Genomic DNA, 25,049 nt, shown 5'->3' with positions numbered 1-25,049 from the left:
GAGAGAGGTAACAGAGCATGCAGGGAAGAAAGTCAACCAGGGAAAGAATTGAATTGTAAACACGTTTTTGGCACGGCACCATCACATTCAAACCTAAAGCACAGTCCCCTTTTCAAATGTATTTATGCTTTTATGTAGATCAGAGCAGACACTTACAAGAAGTTATTTGCTTCTTGTAACACAAACCACAGGAAGGGCCCCAAAGACTGACAGGCTGGCAAAAAGCAGAACCAATGCACTACCCTGAAAAGAATAACAACAAAAATCGAAAGTCTGAGCACCCAAAATAAACTGTCTGTACAAAAGATGAGTATGTAAAACAAGGAGGAAGCTGAAGCTCAGTTTTGGAATTACTGAACGTGCAAAAGGCAGGACCCAGTCTGCAGGCCATTTGCACGCAGGATTGCACATGTACAACGAAGACAGCAAAGCCCTTGCCCTGCCAGCCCCTGGACGCCCAGCCCCTGGACGCTCAGCCCCTGGACGCCCAGCCCCTGGACGCTCAGCCCCTGGACGCCCAGCCCCTGGACGCTCAGCCCCTGGATGCTCAGCCCCTGGACGCCCAGCCCCTGGACGCCCAGCCCCTGGACGCCCAGCCCCTGGACGCTCAGCCCCTGGACGCCCAGCCCCTGGACGCTCAGCCCCTGGACGCTCAGCCAGCCCCTGGATGCTCAGCCAGCCCCTGGACGCTCAGCCAGCCCCTGGACGCTCAGCCCCTGGACGCTCAGCCAGCCCCTGGACACTCAGCCCCTGGACGCTCAGCCCCTGGATGCCCAGCCAGCCCCTGGACGCCCAGCCCCTGGACGCCCAGCCCCTGGACACTCAGCCCCTGGGCTGCTTCCGAGGCCAAGCTTAGAGCGACCACCCATGTGCCTTTGCCCCTTGCCGAGTGGGAGCTGTTTAGACAAGGTTCCTAAGGAGCTCGGCAAGTATGGCTCGTCCTCCGAGAAACCCACATAATACTGTCGTCGAGAGAAAGTCAAAGGAGCCACTTCCGGACCGAGCAACAGAGCAGGACAAGGTCTCTATGGAGGGAAGCTCCCCATGTAGAGCACTCGTGAGCAATGCACGATAATGGCACTGTCACACCACGACTGCCGGTGTCACTACAACACACAGGCCAAAGCGGCTTACCTCTACGCCGTCACTGATACACAAGTTCAGGGACGCTTTGTCGGGCGGTGGGCAACAAAACGAGTCTAGGAAAAATAGAAGTGATGTCTACTACGACATGAGATATCTATCTTATATGTAAGACACGAACAATCTATGCATATAGGATATATAAGATATACATTTCAAACATATGTGTGCTTTTATATCACAGACACCACAAGGATGACTGGCTAAAGGAAATAAGTACCAGCTTGTGAGCATGATTCAACATCGAAGACTATTACTTCTGCCTGCAATGTCCTTGGACGCAGGACCGCCTAAGAATACAAACCCAGGCAATAAGGGTTACTTGCCCATCAAAGACACAAGCAAAAACCTTACACATCTCAGCATGTTGCCATTGTGGCTGTGGCTGTTGCGTGCTGTAGAGTCAATTCTGACTCATAGTGACCCTCTAGGCCAGTGGTTCTCAACCTTCTGATGCCGCGAACCCTTTCACACAGTTCCTCATGTGGTGGTGACCCCCAGCCATAACATTATTTTCGTTGCTACTTCATAATTGTCAGTTTGCTACTGTTATGAATCGGGCAACCCCTGTGAAAGTGTCGTTCGACCCCCAAAGGGGTCATAGCCTGCAGGTTGAGAACCGCTGCTCTAGACCTTGCCTCGTCGTGTTTCCAAGGCTGTAATTGTTATAGAAACAGAGTACCGCATCTTTCTCCCATGGAGGCGCTGGTGGATTTGAACTGCCAACCTTTCTGGTTATCAGACCAGGGCTTAACCACTGCATCACCAGGGTTCCTTATAGCAAAGCATGGCAAGTGCATATAGTAACTCAATAATATTTTTCCCTGTTGGCATAATAAAGTGCTAAGGAGGACGTTTCCAATAATTGGTAAATACTTTAAAGTGTCCTAAGGTGGGCAGAAAAAATGAAAGCCACGCCACCAAATACGGGTGCCGATAAATACCATTCAACCCATTAATCAGGAGTCTCTGACCGTCTTCATCCAGCTAGGAATTTTTGTTCTGTGCTTTGGTTTGATTGACATCCTTTTCATCCCCACTCAAAGTTCCTGTACAGGTCACCATTCTGCCACTTCCACTCAGTTTCCTCTTAAAATATTTCAGGACAGTCTCTCTGCTGCTCAGAAGCCATCCAGGCAGTGTCGCTGGAAGCCTGCGCATACGTGCCGCCTCTGACAAACTGCAAGGTGCCGGCACTCTTGGCTGTCTCTCCAGCCAGGGCTGCTCCTGAGATTTTCTAACCTGGCCTACAACTGGGAATGACCATAAACCATCATTCTTGATTTTAAACGCCCAGCACTCACACGAATACTTCTGTTCCCCCTGTGGATGCCTCATGGAGCTTTGACTTTGGTACCAAAGCTGCTCTGTGTCGCACGCAGCTGTCTGTGTGTCAGCTGGAGGGTGCATCTCTAGGGGGAGAAGAAACCCCGGCTTTCTAGCTGCCATGGTGGTAGCGGGATATGGGACTAAAGCGGACACGCTAACTCAGTGCTGCAGAAGCAGCAAGCCCCTGTAGAGGCCCTTGACCATGAACTTAATAATTGGCTTACATATCTCTACAATCCTATTCCCTCTGTGAGTTCCTCAAATGGACCTATATGGACTCCCTTTTTATTTGTATGTCCTTACAATTTAATCATAAAGCTGACAGTGGGTCTCCTCCCTGTGTTTACTTCCTCTAACTCTGGTTTTGATTCTACATGCATAACTCTAGAGCAGGGGTCCTCAAACTACGGCCCGCGGGCCACATGCGGCCCCTGAGGACATTTATCCAGCCTGAGTGTTTTTGCCCCATTTTGTTTTTTACTTCAAAATAAGATGTGTGCAGTGTGCATAGAAATTTGTTCATAATTTTTTTAAAATTATAGTCCAGCCCTCCAATGGGTCTGAGGGACAGTGAACTGGCCCCCTGTTTAAAAAGTTTGAGGACCCCTGCTCTAGAGTGTAACTTTCCTGCCATGTGATCCACTGCCTTTAAGAGATCTTGTTTGGGAGAAATCGAAAAAATGTATCACTTCTATGTGTGTCACTGGCACGTCCATTATTTTCTCTCTTCATTTCATGGTGATTCAATTATTGTATTTATCTTTTCTCTTTGTGACTTTAAAATTTTTTTTCTGAATCTTTATTCCTTGGATGGTTTATAAACACAAATCTATCAAATCCATTGGCCTTTCTGCCACCTTCGTGTCGAACCTTCCCTTCGTTTGTAAAACTGGCATCCCTGCCATCCTTCGCTCACTGACAGCTCTGCTTCTCCAGTCTCCTCCTCCATCCTTCTCAGTGCCCAGCTCAGTCGGCTTCAAAGCTCCATTTCTCTACTCTTACCCTGCGCCTGCTTACCACAGAAGCAACCTAAGAAATGTCTTTCCTTGACCCTTGATATTTTCATGGTTATTTCTAATTACTGGTCATATGATTTGTTAAAAATAACTTTTTGTTCTTCATAGAAATGGAATGATTTGGCTCAAACTTCTGTCCCTTCACGGGTTCCCGGGCTGACCGGGGATGCAGTTGCTCATTCCGTGTACAATAGCCACGCAAACATTTCTCACTCAGAAGCTGTTTCCGTGCCGGGGGGGGGGGGGGCGGGGGGGCAACCACATCCAACGCGATGGCAAATCTAGCTGTCAGTCAGAGCACATGTGTCGCTGCTTCCCCTTTCTGTCCTCAAACACTGTTCCCGCGCAGGCTTCCCCAGTCTTAGCCTTTGCTCCTCCTACCGGGCTGCAGCTTTTGAAGACAGTGCTTGTCTACGGTGGATGTCACTGTATTCTTCCAGGCCTTCTAGGGAGCAATACAATCTTAATTCTCAATCTGTGTTCCCTCCCCACTTCTTTCCACTCACATTCAATCTCCAATCATTCCTGTTGCAGTCTGTCTGCAGCCCTGTATCCTGATTTCTCTTTCCCTCCAAGCTGACACCTTTTCTACGGGCTTAGTGTCCACAGGTGCAACCTTTGCCGTTGCCTTCCTCCCTTTTGCCCTTCAGCACTTTCAGTTCCTCAATACCTAAAATGCTGCGCTGTCTTTCTAGCTGCCGCTCATGGCCTCCTCGCTTTCTAGCTTATTCACATGGACTGCGAGATTGTGAGATCTAACAGTTCGTCACTCAACTGTTTTACCAAACAAAAGCAGTTTCTTTCATGCATGTTAGACTTTTCTGAAGTACCTTGGGCAGCCAGGAGAACAGATACATCTATTTTCAAAGAGGTGAGCAAGCACTCTCCTTAGAAGTGAGGATGGCAAGACGTCATCTCATATATTTCAGACAAGAGAGACCAGGCCCTGAGGAAAAGGATACAATGCTTGGAAAAGCAGAGGCTCCGAAAAAAGGAAGAAGACCTTAGATGACACAGCCGCCACCACAGTGGCCTGAAGCAAAGGCACAATTGTGCAATGGCACAGAGGGTCAGTGAGAAAGGGGGAGACCCCCAAGGAGACAGATGGGCACAGTGGTTGCAATGATGGGCTCTAAACAGAGTTGTTCTTGTGAGGAGGGCACAGGGGCGGGCCAGGGTCCACTCTGTTGCACGTGGTGCGGCTCTGAGTGGAGCTGGCTGCATTGTCTTGAACACGCAGCAGCAGCAAATGAAGCTGCAGAAACAATGCAGCCTACGTGGCTCCATCCACCGGTTACACCAAGGGTCAAGGAGGCCAACAAGAGTCTAAAGAGCAGCCTTTTCAAATGGAGCCATTCGAAACCCGACCTTATATTGAGAATCGTTTATTCAACAGACTGATACGATGCGCTGGGAAACAAGAGGAGAGAGAGGAAGTCAATGTGAGGGAAAGATTTTGTGAAAATCTACAAAGTCTGAACTTTATTCGGAAAAACAGAGGGAGTATTAGAAATAAAAAAAATTGAGGTACATAAGTAGAAATTTTCTAACTTCTAATAAATCTGTATTGGAGGGTGCAAATCTAAAGATGTTCTTCGTGCTAATGAAATGAAATAACTCTTCTCAAGCTCCTGTTTTCATGAACTATTATAGAACTGGAATGGTTCTTACAGTGGAATTTAAAATGTAGCCTCATGCTTGTTCAGCGTTCTGTGGACGGCAGTGGAAAGCTTTCATTGGATGGCTTCTTTAGGACTGGAGCGTGCGACGACCAAGCCACCTGCAAGGCTTGCCCTGATTAGCCAGAATTCACCCCAACTTTACACAGGGTCTTCCTGCAACTTCCCCTCTGCGCTCCCGTGGGATTTCTATTTGTCACCATGGTTACGCACTCCTCTGGCTTTGAAAGAAAACTGCCCCCTGCCAGGTCCAGGAGTTTGGAGAGCCAAGTACTGTTTTCTGATGAGTTGCCTCGGAGCACATCCCTGGAGTATAATCAGACATTCTAAGGACATGGCCCTCGCTTTAGTCCATATCTGACAAGGCAAGTTCAATACAAAGGAAGGAGCCAGAACCTGAAATCATGTGAGTCCGTGACACAAAATATGATTAGGTGGATTACTAAATGATTATACGTAAGAGTATAGAATATGAAACCTGATGGGCCAGAATGTAGATATTGTGTCCAACATCTTTTGGAGAAACACCATCATCTCCACCTTCATCATCTCCATGATCACATTCTAATCCCTGGTTATAGGCATTCTTCATCACTTCCACCTATCCAAAAAAGAAGGAACAAAGAGATGTGAGATACCACACAGCAATATACATCCTACAGAGTTCACGAAACATCATTAAAAACTGGAATGCTTCCTGAGAAACAAAAAATTTATAAAAGGACTCTAACTGACCTTGCAAACCAAAATGTGTAACAACTTTTCTTCCAATGGGATGTATTTTTCTACCTTTCTATTCCCTTTGAAATCTGTGCTTTGGTTTTGAACATTAATAATGTTAAAGTTCCCCAATATACAATGTAGGAGATTTGGAAGCCTTGTGAACATGAGTTATTTATTATGAACTCTCCAGGTAACAGCAAATATTCTGCTGGACATCGCACTGGACACGGAGGGTTCAACAGTGAATATGACACAGTGCCAGCCCTCAAAGAGCTTGCCGTCCAGTAGGAGAGACAGCTAGTGAGCTGACAGAGGCACCACTCCAAACAGGGGTTCCCCAACTCAGGCAAGAGGGGAAAGTATATGAAGGGCCAAAGGTGTTGTGGGGGGAGGGACAGTACTTTCAAAGGGCTATTGTGGAGTGCTGTTGATTCTCCACACTGGTCGCTCAGTGTGTCCTCCACAAGCCCTTCCTACTCTTAACCTCCTGCCTTGGGGAGAGTCAACACTCATTAAATATATGCTACATAAATCCACACCTTATTTCTTTCCTAACCTGTCCTCTTCAACTCTATTCTCCACTAGCAAAGAGAGAAAACCAGTGTGGTGCCCGCCTTCCGTAGGATCTATCCCGTACACCTACCCTATTAGCACTCAGCTAAATGGGACCTGTACTGATGGCTCTGTGCTTTCTGCATATTCTCAATGTTTCTGAAAATCCAACACCTTTAAAGCATGCTAAGAGAGAGGAGGAAATCATAACGTACACAGTATCATGACACTAGTGATCGCTGTAGAATCCCTGTGTTGTGAAGTCTCTGCACAATTTCCTCTCGGGCAAGCACTGCATGGCCTTGCACCAACAAGAGCAACACAAAAATGTGATTGTATTTTTATTTTCAGAAAGCCTATCAACACATTTCTGAGGCTACAAATATTGTTTTATGCATCTTCCCCCTGTAGTCAAATTCACCATTAAACTGAAGCAAATTTGTTTTTCTGACAAAAAAGCATTTGCAGATAGGTTAGTGGAGTGTGACAATTGGTTCAGAAAAGTGCTTGGAATAGATAAAACTAATGAAGTCATAAAGGCCCAAATCACATCGGCCTTTACCATTCTGGGGCTTTGTGTATTCATAAGGGTGGGTCACGATGTGTCATTATATCTTGATAAAGGAGTCAAAGTCTATAGAGTTTTCCTGAAACCCATTACGGACACTTGTCCCTTTGTGGTCCACATTCCTGACACGGCTGCCGGGAGCTTTCTTACCAATTCCCTGGGCCGCATGTTGAAGAGGATTCTCTCTGCGTTCTCGCTGTCATGTCTGCTCTCCATAATGGCCAGCAAAAGCTTGGAGGCGTTGTTCTAGAGACAGAGAATGAGTTAATGCAAATGTAAAGTCTATTTCATGGATTACCGATCCCTGGCTTTTGTTTTAATTGATATTACCAGAACCATTTTTTAATCAGCATTTTAAATTGCTAATTTCTTTTGTCTTATTAACATTCTAAAATAGAGTGTTTTGCTTTATTGTCAACACAAAATAAAACTAATGAATCATGGGAGATAAATGACATGGGTTATTTTAAATATTGGTGAAAGGATGTTCTAAACAAAAAATTGGTTTTTCTATATGATACACTAAAATATAGCCCTATTTCCCTTTACTAATTTCTTAAATAGGCATATTCATGATGATGTTTTAACAAGACAATAAGATCAACAACTTTCAAAGACATATATCATAGAAATATCACATTCTGTAATTTAAAGGCTTTAGCAAACTTAGTTTTAAAACAACACACGAACACATGTTGGCAAATCGTTAACACTTAAATAAATCTGAAGAATGTTTATTAGGAATTAATTTACAAAATTCTGATTTCATGGGTCAATTTCATAAAATTAAATGTTAACTTATTGATAATGACTTTACCACTCTTTCTATATGGTAGTTGTGGAATTATATATATATATATTTGTGTGTGCGTGCGCGCATGCACACACACACACACACACACACACACACAAAGCTTACTCGAGAATGAACGTAGCCTATGCTATCTTTGATGAGTTATATTTTGGTTTATAAATAGAATATTTCAAACACTTTAACCATAGATGTTTCATGGACATAAAAATTGTCTGATAGAGTCAATTTATAATTCAAAAAAAGGCACCATATAGTTAAGAAAGCAAAATATGTTTTCTGAAACTGTGTTTTCAATATGCTGCCATAGAATTTTGGAAAAATTGTAAGATGTAAAAACATGTGGGAGATGTTTCTAGAGTGGGTTTGCGATATTCATTTAGATAAGAATCTCAACCCCAAATCTTTGATACAGGAGTGCAACTAAAAGAGAGCTAATGTAGCTTTAAGATGTCTCTAAGTGACTTAAAGTTAACCTCTTACAGGATGACCTGCAGTGAGTTGCTGAGACTGATTTCTCACAGGAGCAGAAAGCCCTCTCTCAGACATTGCTGCTGCTGGTTTCGAGCTGCCAATCATGCGGATCGCGGCCCAACATGGACACACTACACCCCCAGGGCTGATGGGGAGTTTAAATTCTTAGCGTGACCTGAACCGACCCTCACAGAATTGAAAGCTTGTGAACTGGCAACAGTGGCAGTACTTTCCATGAAGCATACTCACCTGTTCAACACATAATAGCTTCAAAAGCACAGATCTAATTTTAAAAAGTGATTTGCATTTTTTGTAGCCAATAGTCTTTTTTTTTTATATAGTGTTGGTGTCCTGTAGAACTCCGAACCAACTTGAAAGAACAACAAATAAACAGTAATAACCCTCTGCGGAGTGGATTCTGGCTCACAGCACCCCTAGTGGACAGGGCAGACTTCTGCACAGAGCTTCCCGCTGGAGCTCTTTAGGGGCGGAGGCAGACACATCCTCGGGCCTCTTGCTGGGGGTTCCAACCCCTGAGTTATGGTGCGTGACCATGGGACCACCATGACTACGGACAAGAAGCTGTGTGTATTAAGAAGTCAATAAAAATATCAGTATTCGAAGAAACGGTCCCCAAAGGAAGACTGACTCTTTTCCACAGATCAGTGATGACAGTGACAACCAAGGGGCAAGGGCAGGGCCTGCGTATGAACAGCTCCTAGCATCTTGCCTCCATGGGTTTGAAGTGGTGGTTAACAAATTAAATGTAGGTGTAAATGATATGAACCAAACCCTAGTTATTTTAACATATGGCAACTCTATAATTTTACTGAGAATTTAGCACTGAAAGCACCCTTCCCATGGAAATTTGCCAATAAACATGGCTTCACGTGTTTTTGTGTTTAATATGTACATCACATTTCATCCTTTAACTAGAGGCATTTTAATATTTGAAGTCAAATCCATACATATAGTATAAGGAAGCTTTATAAATTTCATGAATATGTAGAATGATTAAGCAATGAAAGTTTTCCACAAACTTTCTCAAGCTGTCATATCTTAGGTAAACATTGATTTATACATTTATCACTATTTTAAAAATATATGCATAAGTTATGCTTATTTAATAAGAATAGAAATGATCTTTAAATAAAATATTTTCATTTGAATAGCTAGGAATCTTTTTGAACTGTAAAGTAATAGACCATCATTTCATTTTTTTATAGCCTGGCATTTTTAAAGGATATATACATCTACCCTTTAAATTGATGAGTTATCAAACATGTTCTACATTAGGCTGTGGTAAATGAATGAGATTTAAAGGGAATGGTCCTTACTAGAGGAGTTGACAAGCTAGAGATCAAGGTTTTTATATGTAGTTTATGAATTATGGTAAAATGAGTTTAGCATGAAGTGACCTAATTTACATTGACTGTCAAATAAGCCACATCTTATTTCAGTAAACAAAGTGTGATGTTAATGAAACAAAAGACAATGTCCAAACTACTTAAGGGTCATTTTCATTCTAATGCAGGAATGGGAAGGACCAAATCTTAAACACTGCGGCAAATGTGAAGTGTGGAAAAGTACGATCACACCACTTTAGTTGAAGTAAGCATTTGCTTCACAGCCTTCACATTGCAAAATACATGCGTCTTCCACTAAATTTACACCTAGAAAAGGAATCAGAAAAATAGCATTCCAAGCCTTCTTGGCCAAACACTTAACCATAACAGAGTTAGACAATTATATTGTCTTATCCTATAGGATAGACCTGTCTTTTCAGGAATTTGTATTTAATCAAGAATACATATTTTACCTGTTTAATATTGAATATGATAATGCAGTCATTAATAATTCATCTGAATTGAAATATCATACATCAGTCTTTGGAATTCACATTGCTTATTGCGTTTCCATTTGAACAATAAGATGAAATAATTTTTTTTCAATGATATTACTCCTGATCTGATAATGGAATTGCTGGGAAGTGTGTACACAGTTTGAGGGAAATAAATCTCTTAAAGGGAATACGAAAATGATTTATAATATTTGGAGATAAATTAAGATTCTAATGTAAAACAGAATGACTTTTAAAGAAACCCATAAAAATACAATATAGCACTCCTTCCAACTGGCCTTGTTAGCTGTTACTTGCTGAGTAGAATTCTGTAGTCAAGGTGAATTAAAAATATCTGTCAAAAGTATAGCAAATGCGTAGGCCTTTGATTCTCTGCTTAATAAAAAGCAAAAAAATAAAAACATATCGGAAGCAATGAAACATACAGTGGCTGCTTGAAAGAACTTTCAATAAAATATCCACCAATTAAACATTACACTTCAAAGCTCGTTCGACATGGTATCAGCCCGCTAGTGAGCTTTATACTTTCTGTAGAAATGCCAGGGGCTCATTGGTTAGGCCCTTATCTGCTCACCAACAGTGGGATTGTTTTAGCTCACCAGCAGCTCCGTAGGAGAAAGACGCGGCATTCTGCTTCCAGAGAGATTACAGTTTTGGAAACCATAGGGTAACTCTGAGTCTATGGCAATGCTTTTGTATTTTTATATATATATTCTTCCTCTGTCCAATCATCAGTTGAAAAAGATGTTAATCTCATGGGTTTTTATTACCGGCTCACTGAAGATGGCGAGCCGTCTTTTGAAAGGGGCTGGCTATTGATCTTGTTGGTTGTTGTTCTGCTCAGAGTGACCCTGGGGGACAAAGTAAAACTGCACTGCACGGGGACCAGAGCGCCAGGTCTCCGGGAAGTCCTGTGCTTTAAACCGCCATCTCTTCTGTTAGCAGCTGGACATTGGACTGCAGCCACCACCAGGGCCCCCTGGGAGTCTGATACAGAGAACGTAACATTTTCTCACTGAATAGTGGATTCACTCTACCTTTAGCTGGAGAACCAGGTCCATTCTGTATTTGCCAAGAGGATTTATGTCATTTAGAATCAAAGCAATGATGATGTCAATCCCATTCGATTCGTGGGTAGCAATGCAAGTCTAGAAAACAAAATGTTTATGACATTACATTCTCTGTGCGCCCGTAAGAGTCCTACAACTCATCTGCCACGAAGTGACCGAATGGCTTCCGTTTTCAGACCTTTAAAGGAGGTAACTTGAAGCACTCGCGTTGTCCGTTTCGGAAGAGTGTGCTCACTACCTGCTGAGAGCTGACCAAGTGACTGAGTGTGGAGGACACTGGGAGAGGCAGGTGTCCTTACAGTACCTGTGTTTACTGAACTAAACACACACACTGATGAGCTGAAATGCTCTTTTAATGAGAACAGTTTATTATATACCCCATCACCACAGGAGTACCTTTCATTTATAGCTTTAAGACCTGACTTATCCTGACTAAGCTAATAGTCCCAATCTCTAAAAGAGTATGCCCTTCCTAGAGAGGTTTGTAAGTAAACCTCAGCAGTCATGATGCTGCGCTTTGATTCCCAGCTACTCACTCCTAAGCGAGCAGCAAGACGTGCCGCCGCATACACTGACAGCAGCGGCGGTAGGGGATCTGGGAGACTCTTGATGTTTGCAAGACACCTGTACGCTATGATGGTTGAGGCCAAGTCCAGCAGACTGTTTAAACTTACGTAACCTAAAGAATAAATCCAAGCCCTCTGCCATCGAATCAATCCCAAGACACTGTGCACCTGGAAGGCGGCGGAGAACTGCTCCAAGGGGAGTCCATGGAAGTGGAGGGGCTGGCGGGTTCAAACTGCTGACCTTTTGGTTAGCAGCCAAGCGCTTAGTCACTGCACCACCAGATGAAGTTTAGGAAACATCCTGAGACCCAAACATCTATTCTTTTGAAGGCCAATCTCTGCTGGGCATGAGCTAGGAACTGAATTTATTTGACACAACTTGAAAAACATGGCTTGTGGGCTAGAATTTGTGAAACGACTTGTTACCATGTAGCACGCAATGTCAAATGGGTTTGAAAATGCGACATCCTGGCAAGTTAAGTGTGAAAGAGAATAAATCATTTCTCAAATGACGGCATTTTCAGAATCAGCCTCTGCCCTCCTGTCGCAGGGACGTTTCATTCCCGACACAGAAGGAGAAGAGCTGCTTCCATGCACCTTCTCCATTTTCTCAGAGTCTTCTGCTCAGGAAAATATTTGCCAAACTGACAGGAAATCTATTTGCAGATCATCTCTGGAATCTGTTGGCAACTTCCTTTCCTTCCAAACAGTCTCAGAGCCCAGGGCCCATGTTGTTATTAGCCGAAGTAACTTCCACAACTCAGAAGTCGGGAACAAAAGGACTTCCAAGTGAAGAAACAAAGATGCAAACAAATGAGAGGGCTTAAAAAATCCAAGGAAAAATGGAATTAAAAAATAACGAACGTTTCCATGGATACTCTAAAGCTCACTCGTGTGTGTGTGTGTGTGTGTGTGTGTGTGTGTTTGTTGTTAGTGCCGCTGAGTCAAATCCAACTCGTTGCAACTCTATAAACAACAGAATGAAACCCCCAGAGTCCTGCCCCACGGTCCCTGCAATGGCAGATAGGGCGGGGAGGGATTTGGGGGGTAACTAATGACGTGGGGAGGGGAGAGGAACAATAGAACTGATTGCGATTGCAGAACTCATTTTAAAGGCGGGGTGGGAAGGGAGTGCTCGAAGATTAATGTGTGGTGGTGACTGTACAATTCCCCTTGATATAATTGAATGATTAAACCACTCAATTGTATGATATGTAAATTAGGTGCCAATAAAACTGCTGGGAAAAATAGGTTGTAAAAGAGAACATAACATATTGCCAAAACAAACGCAAAAACATGCTACGCCTTATAATACGGGCAAAATATCTACACCGTGGGAGACCATGCTTCTGCATACACTGGAATAACGAAGCAACAATACCTGGCATTCCTGAGGGGACGAATATCAGCTGTTGGGCATGAAAATCAGTGTGACTTTTTCTGGAATGGCTACTTGTCAATGACAGAAATGTACTTTCGTTGATTAGCCAGGCACCTACATGAAGGTTAAGCAGTAGAGATGTTCTCTGAAGCTTGGTTCATAATAGGGGGAACATATTTTTTTTTTGTGCCCCAACAGACTCGATTGGAAAACACTCCTAAAGGCCAAGAAACAGTCCTTGAACTAACTACAAGCTTTTCTTTCTTGTTGTTGTGTTTGTTTGTTTGCTTGTTTGTTTTTGTCATTGGCTTCTTGTTGTTGCTTGTTGCTTGGTTTTGTTCTGTCTTGTTTTTGGTCATGTTATTATCTCTGAAGGTCTGTCTAAATAAGATAGGCAGGATGAACAACCAGGAGGAGAAAACAACAGGACCTACAGTTCCGGGGGGATATGGGAGAGGGGGAGGTGTGGGAAAGGAAGTGGTGCTAACAAACTCAGGGACAAGGGAGCAACAAGTGATCCAAATTGGTAGTGAGGAAGGTGTAAGAGGCCTGGTGGGGCGTGATCAAGGGTAATATAACTGAGAGGAATTACTGAAACCTTAATGAAGGCTGAGCATGATAGTGGGACAAGAGGACAATAAAAGGAAAGAGAGGAAAGAGCTGGAGGCAAATGGCATTTATAGAGGTCTAAATACAGGCATATATATATATATATTTTATATATGAGCATATGGAAATAGAGCTATGTTCATATATGTATAGGATTAGTATTAAGGTAGCAGATGGACATTGGGCCTCCACTCAAGTACTCCCTCAATGCAAAAATACTTTGTTCTATTAAACTGGCATTCCATGATGCTCACCTTCCTGACACAGTCACTGAAGACAAAGCAGGTACATAAGCAAATGTGGTGAAGAAAGCTGATGGTGCCCGAATATCAAAAGATAGAGCATCTGGGGTCTCAAAGGCTTGAAGGTTAACAAGCGTCCATCTAGCTCAGAAGCAACAAAGCCCACATGGAAGAAGCACACCAGCCTGTGCGATCACGAGGTGTTGAAGGGATCAGGTATCAGGCATCATCAGAATAAAAATCATATAATTGGGAATGAAGGGGAGTGCAGATTGGAGACCCAAAGTCCATCTATAACCAGTTGGATATCCCCTTATGGAAGGGTCTCGGGGAGCAGACAAGCCAGTCAGTCAGGGTGCAGTATAGCAACGATGAAATATACAACTGATACCAATTCTACCTTACAAATCTGGCTAGACCAGAGGGTGTACATTGGTACAGATAGGAACTGGAAACACAGGGAATCCAGGACAGATGCCCCTTCAGGACCAGGGGTGAGAGTGGCGATGCCAGGAGGGTGGAGGAAGGGTGGAGTGGAAAGGGGGAACTGATTACAAGGATCTACATATAACTCCCTCCCTGGGGGATGGACAACAGAAAAGTGGGTGAAGGAAGACATCAGACAGTGCAAGATATGACAAAATAATAATTTATAAATTATCAAGGATTCGTGAGGGAGGGGGAGTAGAGAGGGAGGAGGAAAATGAGGAGGAGCTGATGCCAGGGGCATACGTGGAGAGCAAATGTTTTGAGAATGATGAGGCAATAAATGTACAGATGTGCTTTACACAATTGATGGATGGATGGATTGTGATAAGAGTTGTATGAGCCCCTAATAAAATAATTTTTTAAAGCAAAAAAAAATTGTTCTTAACTTGAACCCACTGTTGTAGCTACTTTGTCAATCTCTCACTCCAAGGCTCTACTATTATATGGGTGGTTATCAAACACATCTATTATATCCACATATATGTACACACATACACGCACACACACGCACAGTTTTACTGACCACAAAAACAAATCCCTGATTTTGCATATTTTTCCTAAACATTAAACAACAGTGAAGTGTTCTTGAATCATTGCTTTGGGAGGCTGCAATATAACACAGGTTAAATCCACAGCAAAATTGACCCTCTTTCAGGGTGTTGTATACGTATTACAGAGAAAAAAATAATCCCAACAGTAAATTATTTGTCATTGTTTTTATTGTGTGTACCAATGAGTGTTTATGTGCATACATATATGCTTGTAAACATTTGCACTATATGTGCCTGTATATAATTTACAACAGAAAAGCACATTTCTAGTGGGTGAAAGGCGATGTTGGACAGTGTAAGATATGACAAAATAATAATTTATAAATTATCAAGGGTTCATGAGGGTGGGGGGAGCAGGGAGCAAAGGGGAGAAATGAGGAGCTGATGCCAAGGGCTTACGTGGAGAGCAAATATTTTGAGAATGATGAGGGCAATGAATGTACAAATGTGCTTTACGCAATTGATGTACGTATAGATTGTGATAAGAGTTGTATAAGTCTCCAATAAAATGATAAATAAAGAGAAAAGCACATTTCTTTTCCTATATTTTGCCTCTGTCCAGCAATTATGTTTGTTCCAAATGGCTTCTTTAAAAATGTTATCCAGAAATGTTTGTGACAAAGAAAAACCTTTTCTTCTAGGGTTGGAGCCACAGTAGTGATTGATGATGTGAAAGCGGATGTTCAATAGTCAATTAGTGAACTCCTGGATGACTCTCCCTTGCCTTTATTGCCCCAAATGTCCTGTCTTCAACTCCTGGCACTACATTGTTCATATCCAAGGAACTTAAATTAGAGGCAAATATTCTGGAAGAGAGAGCTGAAGCCTGGCCCAGCTCGGAGTCACACCTGTGTCCTCAGCACGACTCTGGCACTTACGGACTCGGCCACTCTGAGCCACTGGGAAAGTGGGTTCATCACAGAGTCAGAGGTTCCTCATCAGCGAAATGGGAGCAATAAGCCCGGTTTCAAAAGTTTACTGTGCACACGGAGGAGCCTGTGCAAACTCCCCAGCTTTATGCAGCCTAAGGGAGCGGACTCCACGTACCCTGGCACGATTCTCTAAGGATGAAACCTGAACAGTCATCAAGAAACATTATTTTGCTCTTTTCAATAACTCAATTTTATCTTGAGCCCTTCATGGGAATCTTCTTTTACAATGAAATGACATAAAAACCTGGCACAGAGCTCGCTCGTCCATAGTCCGGTCTTTGTGTGTTTGGGTATGAGAGCGCACATAACTGGCGAAGCAAGGTCTCGGTGTACACAAAGCCTGATTCTTTCCCCGACTTAATCCCGCTGCTAGGAAGCCAGTCATGAATACTTTTGCATGAAAAATTGCTTCCACAGTACCTGGTTTTCATGGCAAGGGCCCTGGCAATACTCAGTCAAGCTCTCCAGGGTCTGATTGACCAGCGCTACATTCTTCTCGTTGATGTAGAGGCCCAGCAGCCCCAGGCCGCCAGTGGTACTCCCGCACACGCAGTCCAGAAACTGCAGCGTCTCACAGACAAGGTTGTAGTTTGTTTTGTTGTGCTGATTCCTCAAGAAGTTCTAGAGGCAAAAGAAGAGAGAAAACTCTACAGGACTGAAAAAACAAAGCAGTGAACTGTTTCCAGTGCGCCCTGTTCTTCTTTGGCCTAACTCCAAAGGATCCCCGTGGCAGTACTGAATGGCTCTTTATTAGGAAAGTAGTCACCCCCCGCCCCCAACTACCATGATCCGAATTCTACCTTGCAGGACTGGATAGGGCAGAGGTTGTACACTGGTGCATATGGGAGCTGGAGGCACAGGGAATCCAGGGTGGATGATACCTTCAGGACCAGGGGTGTGAGGGGCGAGGCTGGGAGGGTAGAGGGTGAAGGGGTTGGAAAGGGGGAACCGATTACAAGGATCCACATGTGACCTCCTCCCTGGGGACGGACAACAGAAAGTGGGTGAAGGGAGACGCCAGATAGGGCAAGATATGACAAAATAACAATCTGTGGATTATCAAGGGCTCATGAGGGAGGGGGGAGCGGGGAGGGAGGGGAAAAAAGAGGACCTGATGCAAAGGGCTTAAGTGGAGAGCAAATGCTTTGAAAATGATGAGGGCAAAGAATGTACAGATGTGCTTTATACAATTGATGTATGTATATGTGTGGATTGTGATGAGTTGTATGAGTCCCTAATAAAATGTTAAAAATAAATAAATATATAAAACTACATTTTTGGAGAATAAAAAAATAGTATAGCATACTAAGGGTTCCTGTGGGGGGGAGGTGGGGGAGGGAGGAGATAAAGGGAATCTGATATCAAAGAGTTCAGTTCATGAAGAAAGAAAATGTTTTGAAACTGATGGTAGCAGCAATTTTGCAATTATGCTTGATCCACATGAATAATGGATTGTTATAATATCTGTAAGAGCTCCCAATAAAATGATTAATTAAAAAATAAATACTTAACATACATTAAAAAAAAAAAGAAAGTAGTCACCTTTATTAAATCTACCTTAGGTTGAAGAAGGGGGCTGGGTCACCTAGGTTTCTCCTCAGACATCTCTATTAATCAGTATAGTTTCTAATAAACATTTCTTGATGTCACTATCTTAAAAGTCACTTCAGAGGGCACAAATAACAGGTATTAAGGGAAGGAGTGGCCCACAGAGTCATGCTTTTTTCATGCATCCTTCAGTTTCCAGGAACGTCACCTTTGAGGACATTTCCTCCGACGAACTTACACATTACTCAACTGGTCTTGCCACTCACAGAGCTCCCTGCAGAAGCTGGCTAGAGAAGACGTCGTCCAGCTCGGCTGTCTCTCTACTAATGCTGGATAGGTGCGCCTAGGAGCATCGAGCAGACAGTGCAGCTCCAAGAGAAGGAGGCTAGAGTGCAGATCCCAGGATTTACTGCAGGGATTTCACTGGGATTTATTAGTGGAATTTCTGAATAACTCTGTCACCTCAATGACATACATGACATGGCATGATGGGAGGTATATTTGACCAGAAGATAGTCTTCGGATTGGAAAGCCCTCAGACAAATATTCTCACCTTCAATTATGCCAATTAACTATTTCACCAACATAAGAAGTTGGTAGAAATAATATAAAAAGGTTTCACAAGGCTTAGGTCCCCCTAAGCTCATCTTTCTGAAAAAGGAAAATGGGCAAAAGAGATGTAAGACTAGGATAGTTTTCGTTAACATAGGCATCAACCTTTGCTGCAGTAAGGCATTTTCTAGGTTGACTCTGCTTCTCATAATGAAGACCTACAAGTAAATATGCTAAATAGTCTGTTTAAAGAAAAATGAATTGGTGAGCTGCAAATGTGGACGTTGTGCTAGCAAATCTTTCAGTGTGCATATTTCCATCATTTAAAATATGCATTGGAATGGCAATGGACACGTAATGGGTATAAACTAAAAACCAAACCTCCTGCCATCTAGCTGATTCAGCATCTCAGTGAAACTCTCTCCCGGGCAGAGGAGAAATGCCTCTTTGGATTTCCCAGGTCCCATCTTTCTCTACTGAATGAACTGGTGCCTTTGAGTTACTGACTTTGCAGGTAACCCACTACGCCATCAGTGCTCCTTGATAAGAATGAATGAGGTATATGCGCCCTAGAGCCAATCTGAAGATACCAGTGTTAGGCTGTGGCCACGGAGGCTCACACAATGCCATCTGAGTATACACATCACCAGAGTCTATGAGTCTGCCTTTCTCACGCACAAAGGAATTTCCCTCACTCTTTTCATCGCTAAAAGGACTCTTCGAGGAGCAGTGTTGGTTTTATTATCTCTCTAAAAGTCCTTGCTGGCTCTGTACTTAATTATTACTTATAACCATCGGGCTGAGGTTTCCGATTTCTGCGTGGATGCGAACATGCGTGCTGGTCAAGCTCAGTTCCCGGAATAAGAGGTACCTGCAGCTCCCGGTTGTGGTTCTCACAAAGTAACTGAAGAAATCGCAGAATCGGTTGCATAATGGCAATTGCGGGACTCATGGTGATTTCCTCCACAGACTTGTCCTCAGCATTTCCTGCGTCTGGTCCTGTGCACATCATGTCTATTTCTGGATCCATCTCCCGTCTGTAGACACAATATGCTTTGGAGGTTGCCGAAGAAGCTTCTGTTAGTTGACCTTTCATCCCCTCTTTTAAATGTAATGATGAATCTCTCACTGAAAATAAAACAGCACTCTTATATTTCATATTTCTGAACTAATTACCCCCGGCTAACTAAAAAAGGACAATTAGGCAGCCAAATTCTTTACCACTTAAAAGAAACAGACATCTGACAAAAGAGACAACAATTTTCTAAAAAGGAGCTGAGGGTGGCAGCAAGCCATTAAATCTGCAATGAGACTTAATAAAGACATCGAGTTAATGCTCCGCCAAGTGACGAAGGCACAGTGTCTTTCTGATGTGTGTGACCTCTGAGAACTCATGCACACAGAAAGGAGAGGACAATATGGCACATTTCAAAACGCTAAATGTCTTGTCATGCATTTTCAGTACACCGATGCCTCTGTTATTTTTAATGCCAAGAAACTTCCCATGGACCCTGGTGCTATCATTTCCATTCTTAAAGTTTAAATTTCATGAAGACGTACAAGGATTGAGGCAACTCTTCTTTGGCATGCATGTCACACTAAATTAAGCATTTTCGTGTCAGTGGTTGACTTATACTGATAATGTCTTGTTTACGTTTGGGTCTGCAGAGCTCTCTCAAGGTCACCCCATGGCCCTACTCATGTCAGGATCAAGCCTGCTCCATGCTCACAGCCACAGTTGAGTCTATTAGACCAAGACGAGTGAGGAACCAAAGGTCAGGGATATCTAAACATGATTACTTTCTTGTCTCTCACTCGATATCCTCCCAACAATCAGACATTTCTTTACCTCTCATTCTTGGGCCAGATGTCATCAACTCATTGTCATCATCCCTTTTCTTGCCACCTAAGTCGACGGTATTCACTGTCACTGTGGATCGGATTTCTTTCTGAGCAGCCTGCATTCGATCATACAGAACTTTGAAGAATTTCTCCGACTTTTTTTGTTCGTGCAACTGCTGATAGAAAGAATACTGCAAGAAAGCACATTTTAATATATCAATATCCCAGGGGACAAAAAGTGTTTTATGCTTAAAATAAACATAAGCATTATAGATAAAAGTAGGCTTTAATGTGCTACCCATTATTATTTCAAGATTGACAAGATTTTGCCAGTCTCTTGTATTATTTAATGCCTACTAGGAATACCTTCTCTTTACTTAGCATTTTATATCAAAAGCCAACATATTTTCATATGTTAATCCATCCCCATTGTGCATTTTTAAAATTTACAAATGGTAAGAAATCATATGCAAATAGCTAGCTTTTATATTATTATACAGCAATGTATTAACTTTATAGAGTCACGGATTCATAAACACAAACACATATACATAGACTGCCTACTCTGTGACTCTGTGACGGATCGTAGGCTGTAAGAACACGATGAAGCCGTCACCATCCCGCCCTTGTGGATTCCTAATCTGGAGAGGAACAGAACAACCCATCCAGCGACCATCTTCCGTGAAGTGGCTTTCTGGAGACTCGCCGGAGTTGTTTTCCACTTTATCGCCCTTGCAACACATGTAATTTATGATGTCTTACCAGGGAAGCCTCACTTGTGGGAATCCACTCATAAATGGGCACGGAGTCCTTTGATATTTCATTCATTATGTCCCTTTGGATGGGCTCTGAACTTTGCTTTATCAGAATAATTATGTATAAAGGATTCAAGACTACAAGTCTGATAAAATACATCTCATTTAGATGCAGAAATACTGAAACTTGAGAATTTGGGGCACGGCCATGTCTTCTCTGTGACTTGCAGAATTATCTAGGAGAAGGAGGAGGAGATAGGAGAGGTGATACAACCCAGAGAAGAGAACCTTTGAAGGAGGTGGGGAAGTGATAAGTTATCTGTACTAAAGACTGTAGGATAGACACAGCGTAAGTAAGATATTTATAATAAGAAGAATAAAATAATCCAGGTGACTACAGAGATTAAAAGGATTCTTCAAACTTAATGAGAGACACCGTGAAGAAAATATATAAATAATAATTTTCAGATGAAGTAGATGTGAATGTAATCTAATAAAAGACGACAGTCTAAGCAGCCTTGTTGGCTCCTGGAGATCTGCTATCAGAAGGACTGCCTGGCACCCTGGTCCACAGACCCTGGGACTTATGGGAGAGGCTCTGATGATATCAAGCCTGGATACGGTTGCTTGTGATGCAATTTTAGATGTGGGCTATGTATGAGGGTGCTTCAAAATGTTCGTGGAAAAATTCCTGTAGCTTCCTATTTCATTTTCCCACGACATTTTTGAATTCCCTTAGTCTATACAGAGTTTTCTGAAACCGTAGAGTCAGCTTCTCCCCTGCAACAGAATGCTACTGAGAAGAGGACTAGAAACTCCCCCAGGAAGCTGACCAGAAACATCACAGTCACCATAGCAACTACAGTGAAACACTGAGCTGGTTCTGTTTCTTCAAAGCCTTTAAGGATACATGTAACACGATCAGACTTCCACGTCCTACAAATCAAGCTGAGGCTTAATCCCTAATATTTTCAATATTAAGGGGTTGGAAGGTAGAAGGAGGTTCCAATATATTAATGAGGAAGTTATAGGAACCTCGTTACTCTATTAAACAAAACTTTATAATTTAGGAAAACATATATTCTTGCACTGAAACTTATAACTGGGAAATAAATGGAAAAACTCTTAGTTCCAAAGATTAATAAAATGAAATTGAGTGAAGTGATCTGTCCATAACTAGTCGGTGGTGGAGTTATAATTCAAATCGAGATTCTTAGAGTCAAAATGACTAAAATTTAAAAGTATCCTATGCGGAAATCAATGGGGTTTTTTGTTTGTTAATATTTTTACATAAGCCAAATCTCTTAAAAACCAGAACTAGTTAAAGCAGAATAATATAATTTTAATGGAGAGTAAAAGTATGATTTATAGTAATTGCAGAATCTTAAAGGAGCTATGGCAGGATGGCCCACTGGTTAGGTGCTGGACTGCTAACAACGAGGCGCAGTTCAAACCCAGCAGCTACTCCAAGGACGAAGGAGCAGGGTCTGCTACTGCAGAGGCTGCAGCCTGGGAAATCCTCTGGGGCCATCTACCCTGTCTATGCGGTTGGTGGGGAGGGACACACAGCACCATCACAGCGAAGGATTTCGCTCACTAAGTGGTTTCCGCGCCAAAAGAAGCCAGCCGTTGATGCTTCAGGAGACTAGAGATAGGGCAGAAGAGAAAGGAGCGGGGAAGGAACAAACAAACGAAAAAATTAAAAAGTAGCATTTGTGTTTGGAGAAATGACGCCCCAAACTGCGCAGAGTATAAAGGAAGTGCTAAGGTGATTGCAGGAGCAGGCGAGGGGTGAGCACATCTGTGTGCAGAGGCAGCATTTACTGCAGGCAGGGCTGGGGGGCTGGGTCTCCGCGAGGCAGAGCAGAAGTGAGGAAGTAAACACTACTGGTAATTCGAGCGGGGAGCCTGGGGCCACACTACACGGACTCAGTTCCTGGGTTTACCACTAACAAATTGGGCGAGTGTGAGTGCAGCATTTGCCTTGTCTAATTATGAGCTGGCACCGACCTGCTGGCAATGAGTTTGGTTTGGTTTGGTTTGGTCTTTGTTTCTTCATCTCTAAAATAGGATAATAATACAAATTACCCCAGAGGTCACTGTGAAATTTAACTGAGTTAACACATACAAAACACTCAGAGCGGTCTTGCTATTTGGCAGTAAATATTGCTATCCCTAGAAACTGTATCAATTTAAAATTTTAATACAAATACCTCTTCTACCCTCTTCACACAACTACTTTTTCAATCAAGCATGTTAAATCAATTGACTTATGCAGTTAGGAGGCTGACTTTTATATCTCAGTGCCATAGAAGCAGGGGTATCAAAACAGTCCATAAGCTCCGGCAGCAACACATTAATAGCCGGCTAAGGAGGCTATCACTGTGTAAGCCCCCTCCCCCTGGGGATTGGCAGAAGTCTTGGGAATGTCCTTTTATGGAGCAGGGTGTGGGATTCATGCTGATTTTGACTCAACTTCTTAGAGGCAAGGGTTGGGAGCGGACATTTGGGTTACACAGATGTGGATAAAGGAGAAGCCTGCATAGCAGAATTGGTAAATAAGATTGTTATGATACATTTTTAAAGGTTTTAATACACAAAAGAACCTTAATGTTGTTATATTAACAGGTGTTTGTTGAATGGCTACAAACTATTTTAGATACAAGGAAAAGGACAAGATGCCCTGCTCTAAGAAAGCAGAGGTTTAATTGGAGAGGCAGAATGTAATGAAACAAATAGCAAAACTAAGTAACTTCAGCAAAGTTCCAAGTGGGACAAAGCAGAAACAGTGCTCTGAGAATTCAGATAAAGGAATTACTGCCATAGGTCCCTATCAGACCGAGCAGATTTTGTGAAAGAGCTAGAATTTGATCAGGACTAATCACTAAGTCAGAATTTCAAAAGCACTGCATGCTTCTCAGGAGAAAGACGAGGCTGTCTATTCCTGTAACGAGTGCCGGTCTCGGGAACCGACAGGGACACGTCTACTCTGTCCTTGGGTCACTGTGAGGGACATGGACTCCTTGGCAATGTCTGAGGAAGAGTTGCAGTCTCGAAAACCCACAGCGGCAGCGCTACCCCGGACTGCAGCGTTGCTGCGCGTCAGAAGAGACTCGATGGCAGAGGCAGTCATTCGTTTCTAAATGTCAACTGAGCCTCAAAAGAAGACCAATACAGCACGGAAAACAACGAATAGGTTTCTTCATCCAAAGGAAGGGACTCTACAAAATCTCAGCTACGTCATGACAGATGTCTGTGGGGCACAAGGTAATGAGCAGTCAATTCTGCTCAATGGGATTTGGGATCAGAAAAGTTTCAAAGAGAAATATATTGAGGTAACTCTTCAAAGGAAAGAAAGGAGCATAAGCAATCATACGATATGTTTGAAGAACTACAAAAAGTTTGGTATCGTTGGTGCCAAAGATAAAGGATAGTGAACGGGCCATGTGCAATAAGAAATGAAAATAAGAAACTTTGAGGGGCCTACATCAAGAAGAGTCTTAGCAATACAACAGGGGATTTGTCTTTATAAGGCAGGTTACAGGTTTTCAGCATGGGGTGTGATATTCTTCAGACAGATCCCTTTGGAGACACTATGAAGGAGGGTCCAAAGTACAACAAAGCTGGAGGGAGGGAAACCAGCGGGCAGACCATGCAGTGAGCACTGACGAAAAGGGGATTAAAAGTAGAGACTGGATAGGAGAGATGGTGAGAGGGAAGAACCTAAAACATTGATCATTGCCCAGATGGTCCAGAAAGAATGAGATTAGAAAGTGGGTCAAGGTTGACTTTCAGTTCTGTTCAAACAACTGGGTAGACACATGCTATTCATTGAAGGGGCAAAGCCAAGAAAGGCGGAGATGTCCAGAAAGATAAGGGATTCTGTTTATGGCACGTTCAAATGGACTTACTTGTGGGATAGCCTCGCTAATGAGTTTAAACCAGTGGGTCTCCACCTTCTTCATGCTGCGACCCTTTAATACAGTCCCACATGTGGTGGTAGCCTCCCAACCATAACATTATTTTTGTTGCTACTTCATCACTGTACATTTGCTACTGTTATGAATCGTAATGTAAATATCTGATATGTAGAGTGTATTTCCATTGTTACAAATTGAACATAATTAAAGCATAGTGCTTAATCACAAAAAATATGTAATTATATGTTTGAAATATTTATTTTAATGGAAAGTAAATGAAATTTTGTCTTGAAGCATGGTGCCACATGGGTAACAGTCTTCATGCTGGGTACTCATAGGTGGGTGTATCTGCATGTGGGCGGACCCGTCTGGAGACGGATAGAGGAGAGGTTCTCCATTCCCAAGATCATAGGAAAGATGTGTTTTCCCATGGTCT

The 25,049-nt window shown here is 42.8% G+C and overlaps 1 protein-coding gene across 1 annotated transcript in view; it reads right to left on the bottom strand.

Annotated features, from left to right (window-relative positions):
• Positions 1 to 25,049, bottom strand: part of ITPR2 (inositol 1,4,5-trisphosphate receptor type 2) — a 590,339-nt gene that overhangs the window by 143,942 nt on the left and 421,348 nt on the right. The window contains exons 40-45 of the mRNA XM_075551968.1: positions 19,946 to 20,129; positions 18,968 to 19,224; positions 16,417 to 16,617; positions 11,194 to 11,304; positions 7,161 to 7,256; positions 5,646 to 5,768 (exon numbers count right to left, since the gene is read on the bottom strand). Of these exons, the coding sequence (XP_075408083.1) occupies positions 5,646 to 5,768; positions 7,161 to 7,256; positions 11,194 to 11,304; positions 16,417 to 16,617; positions 18,968 to 19,224; positions 19,946 to 20,129 (972 nt within the window). The remainder of the gene's footprint in view (positions 1 to 5,645; positions 5,769 to 7,160; positions 7,257 to 11,193; positions 11,305 to 16,416; positions 16,618 to 18,967; positions 19,225 to 19,945; positions 20,130 to 25,049) is intronic.

Source organism: Tenrec ecaudatus, chromosome 6 (genome assembly GCF_050624435.1).
Source record: "Tenrec ecaudatus isolate mTenEca1 chromosome 6, mTenEca1.hap1, whole genome shotgun sequence".
NCBI lineage: Eukaryota > Metazoa > Chordata > Mammalia > Afrosoricida > Tenrecidae > Tenrec > Tenrec ecaudatus.
Note: the sequence above shows the minus strand (reverse complement) of the source record. Positions and strands in the feature narration are given on the sequence as shown.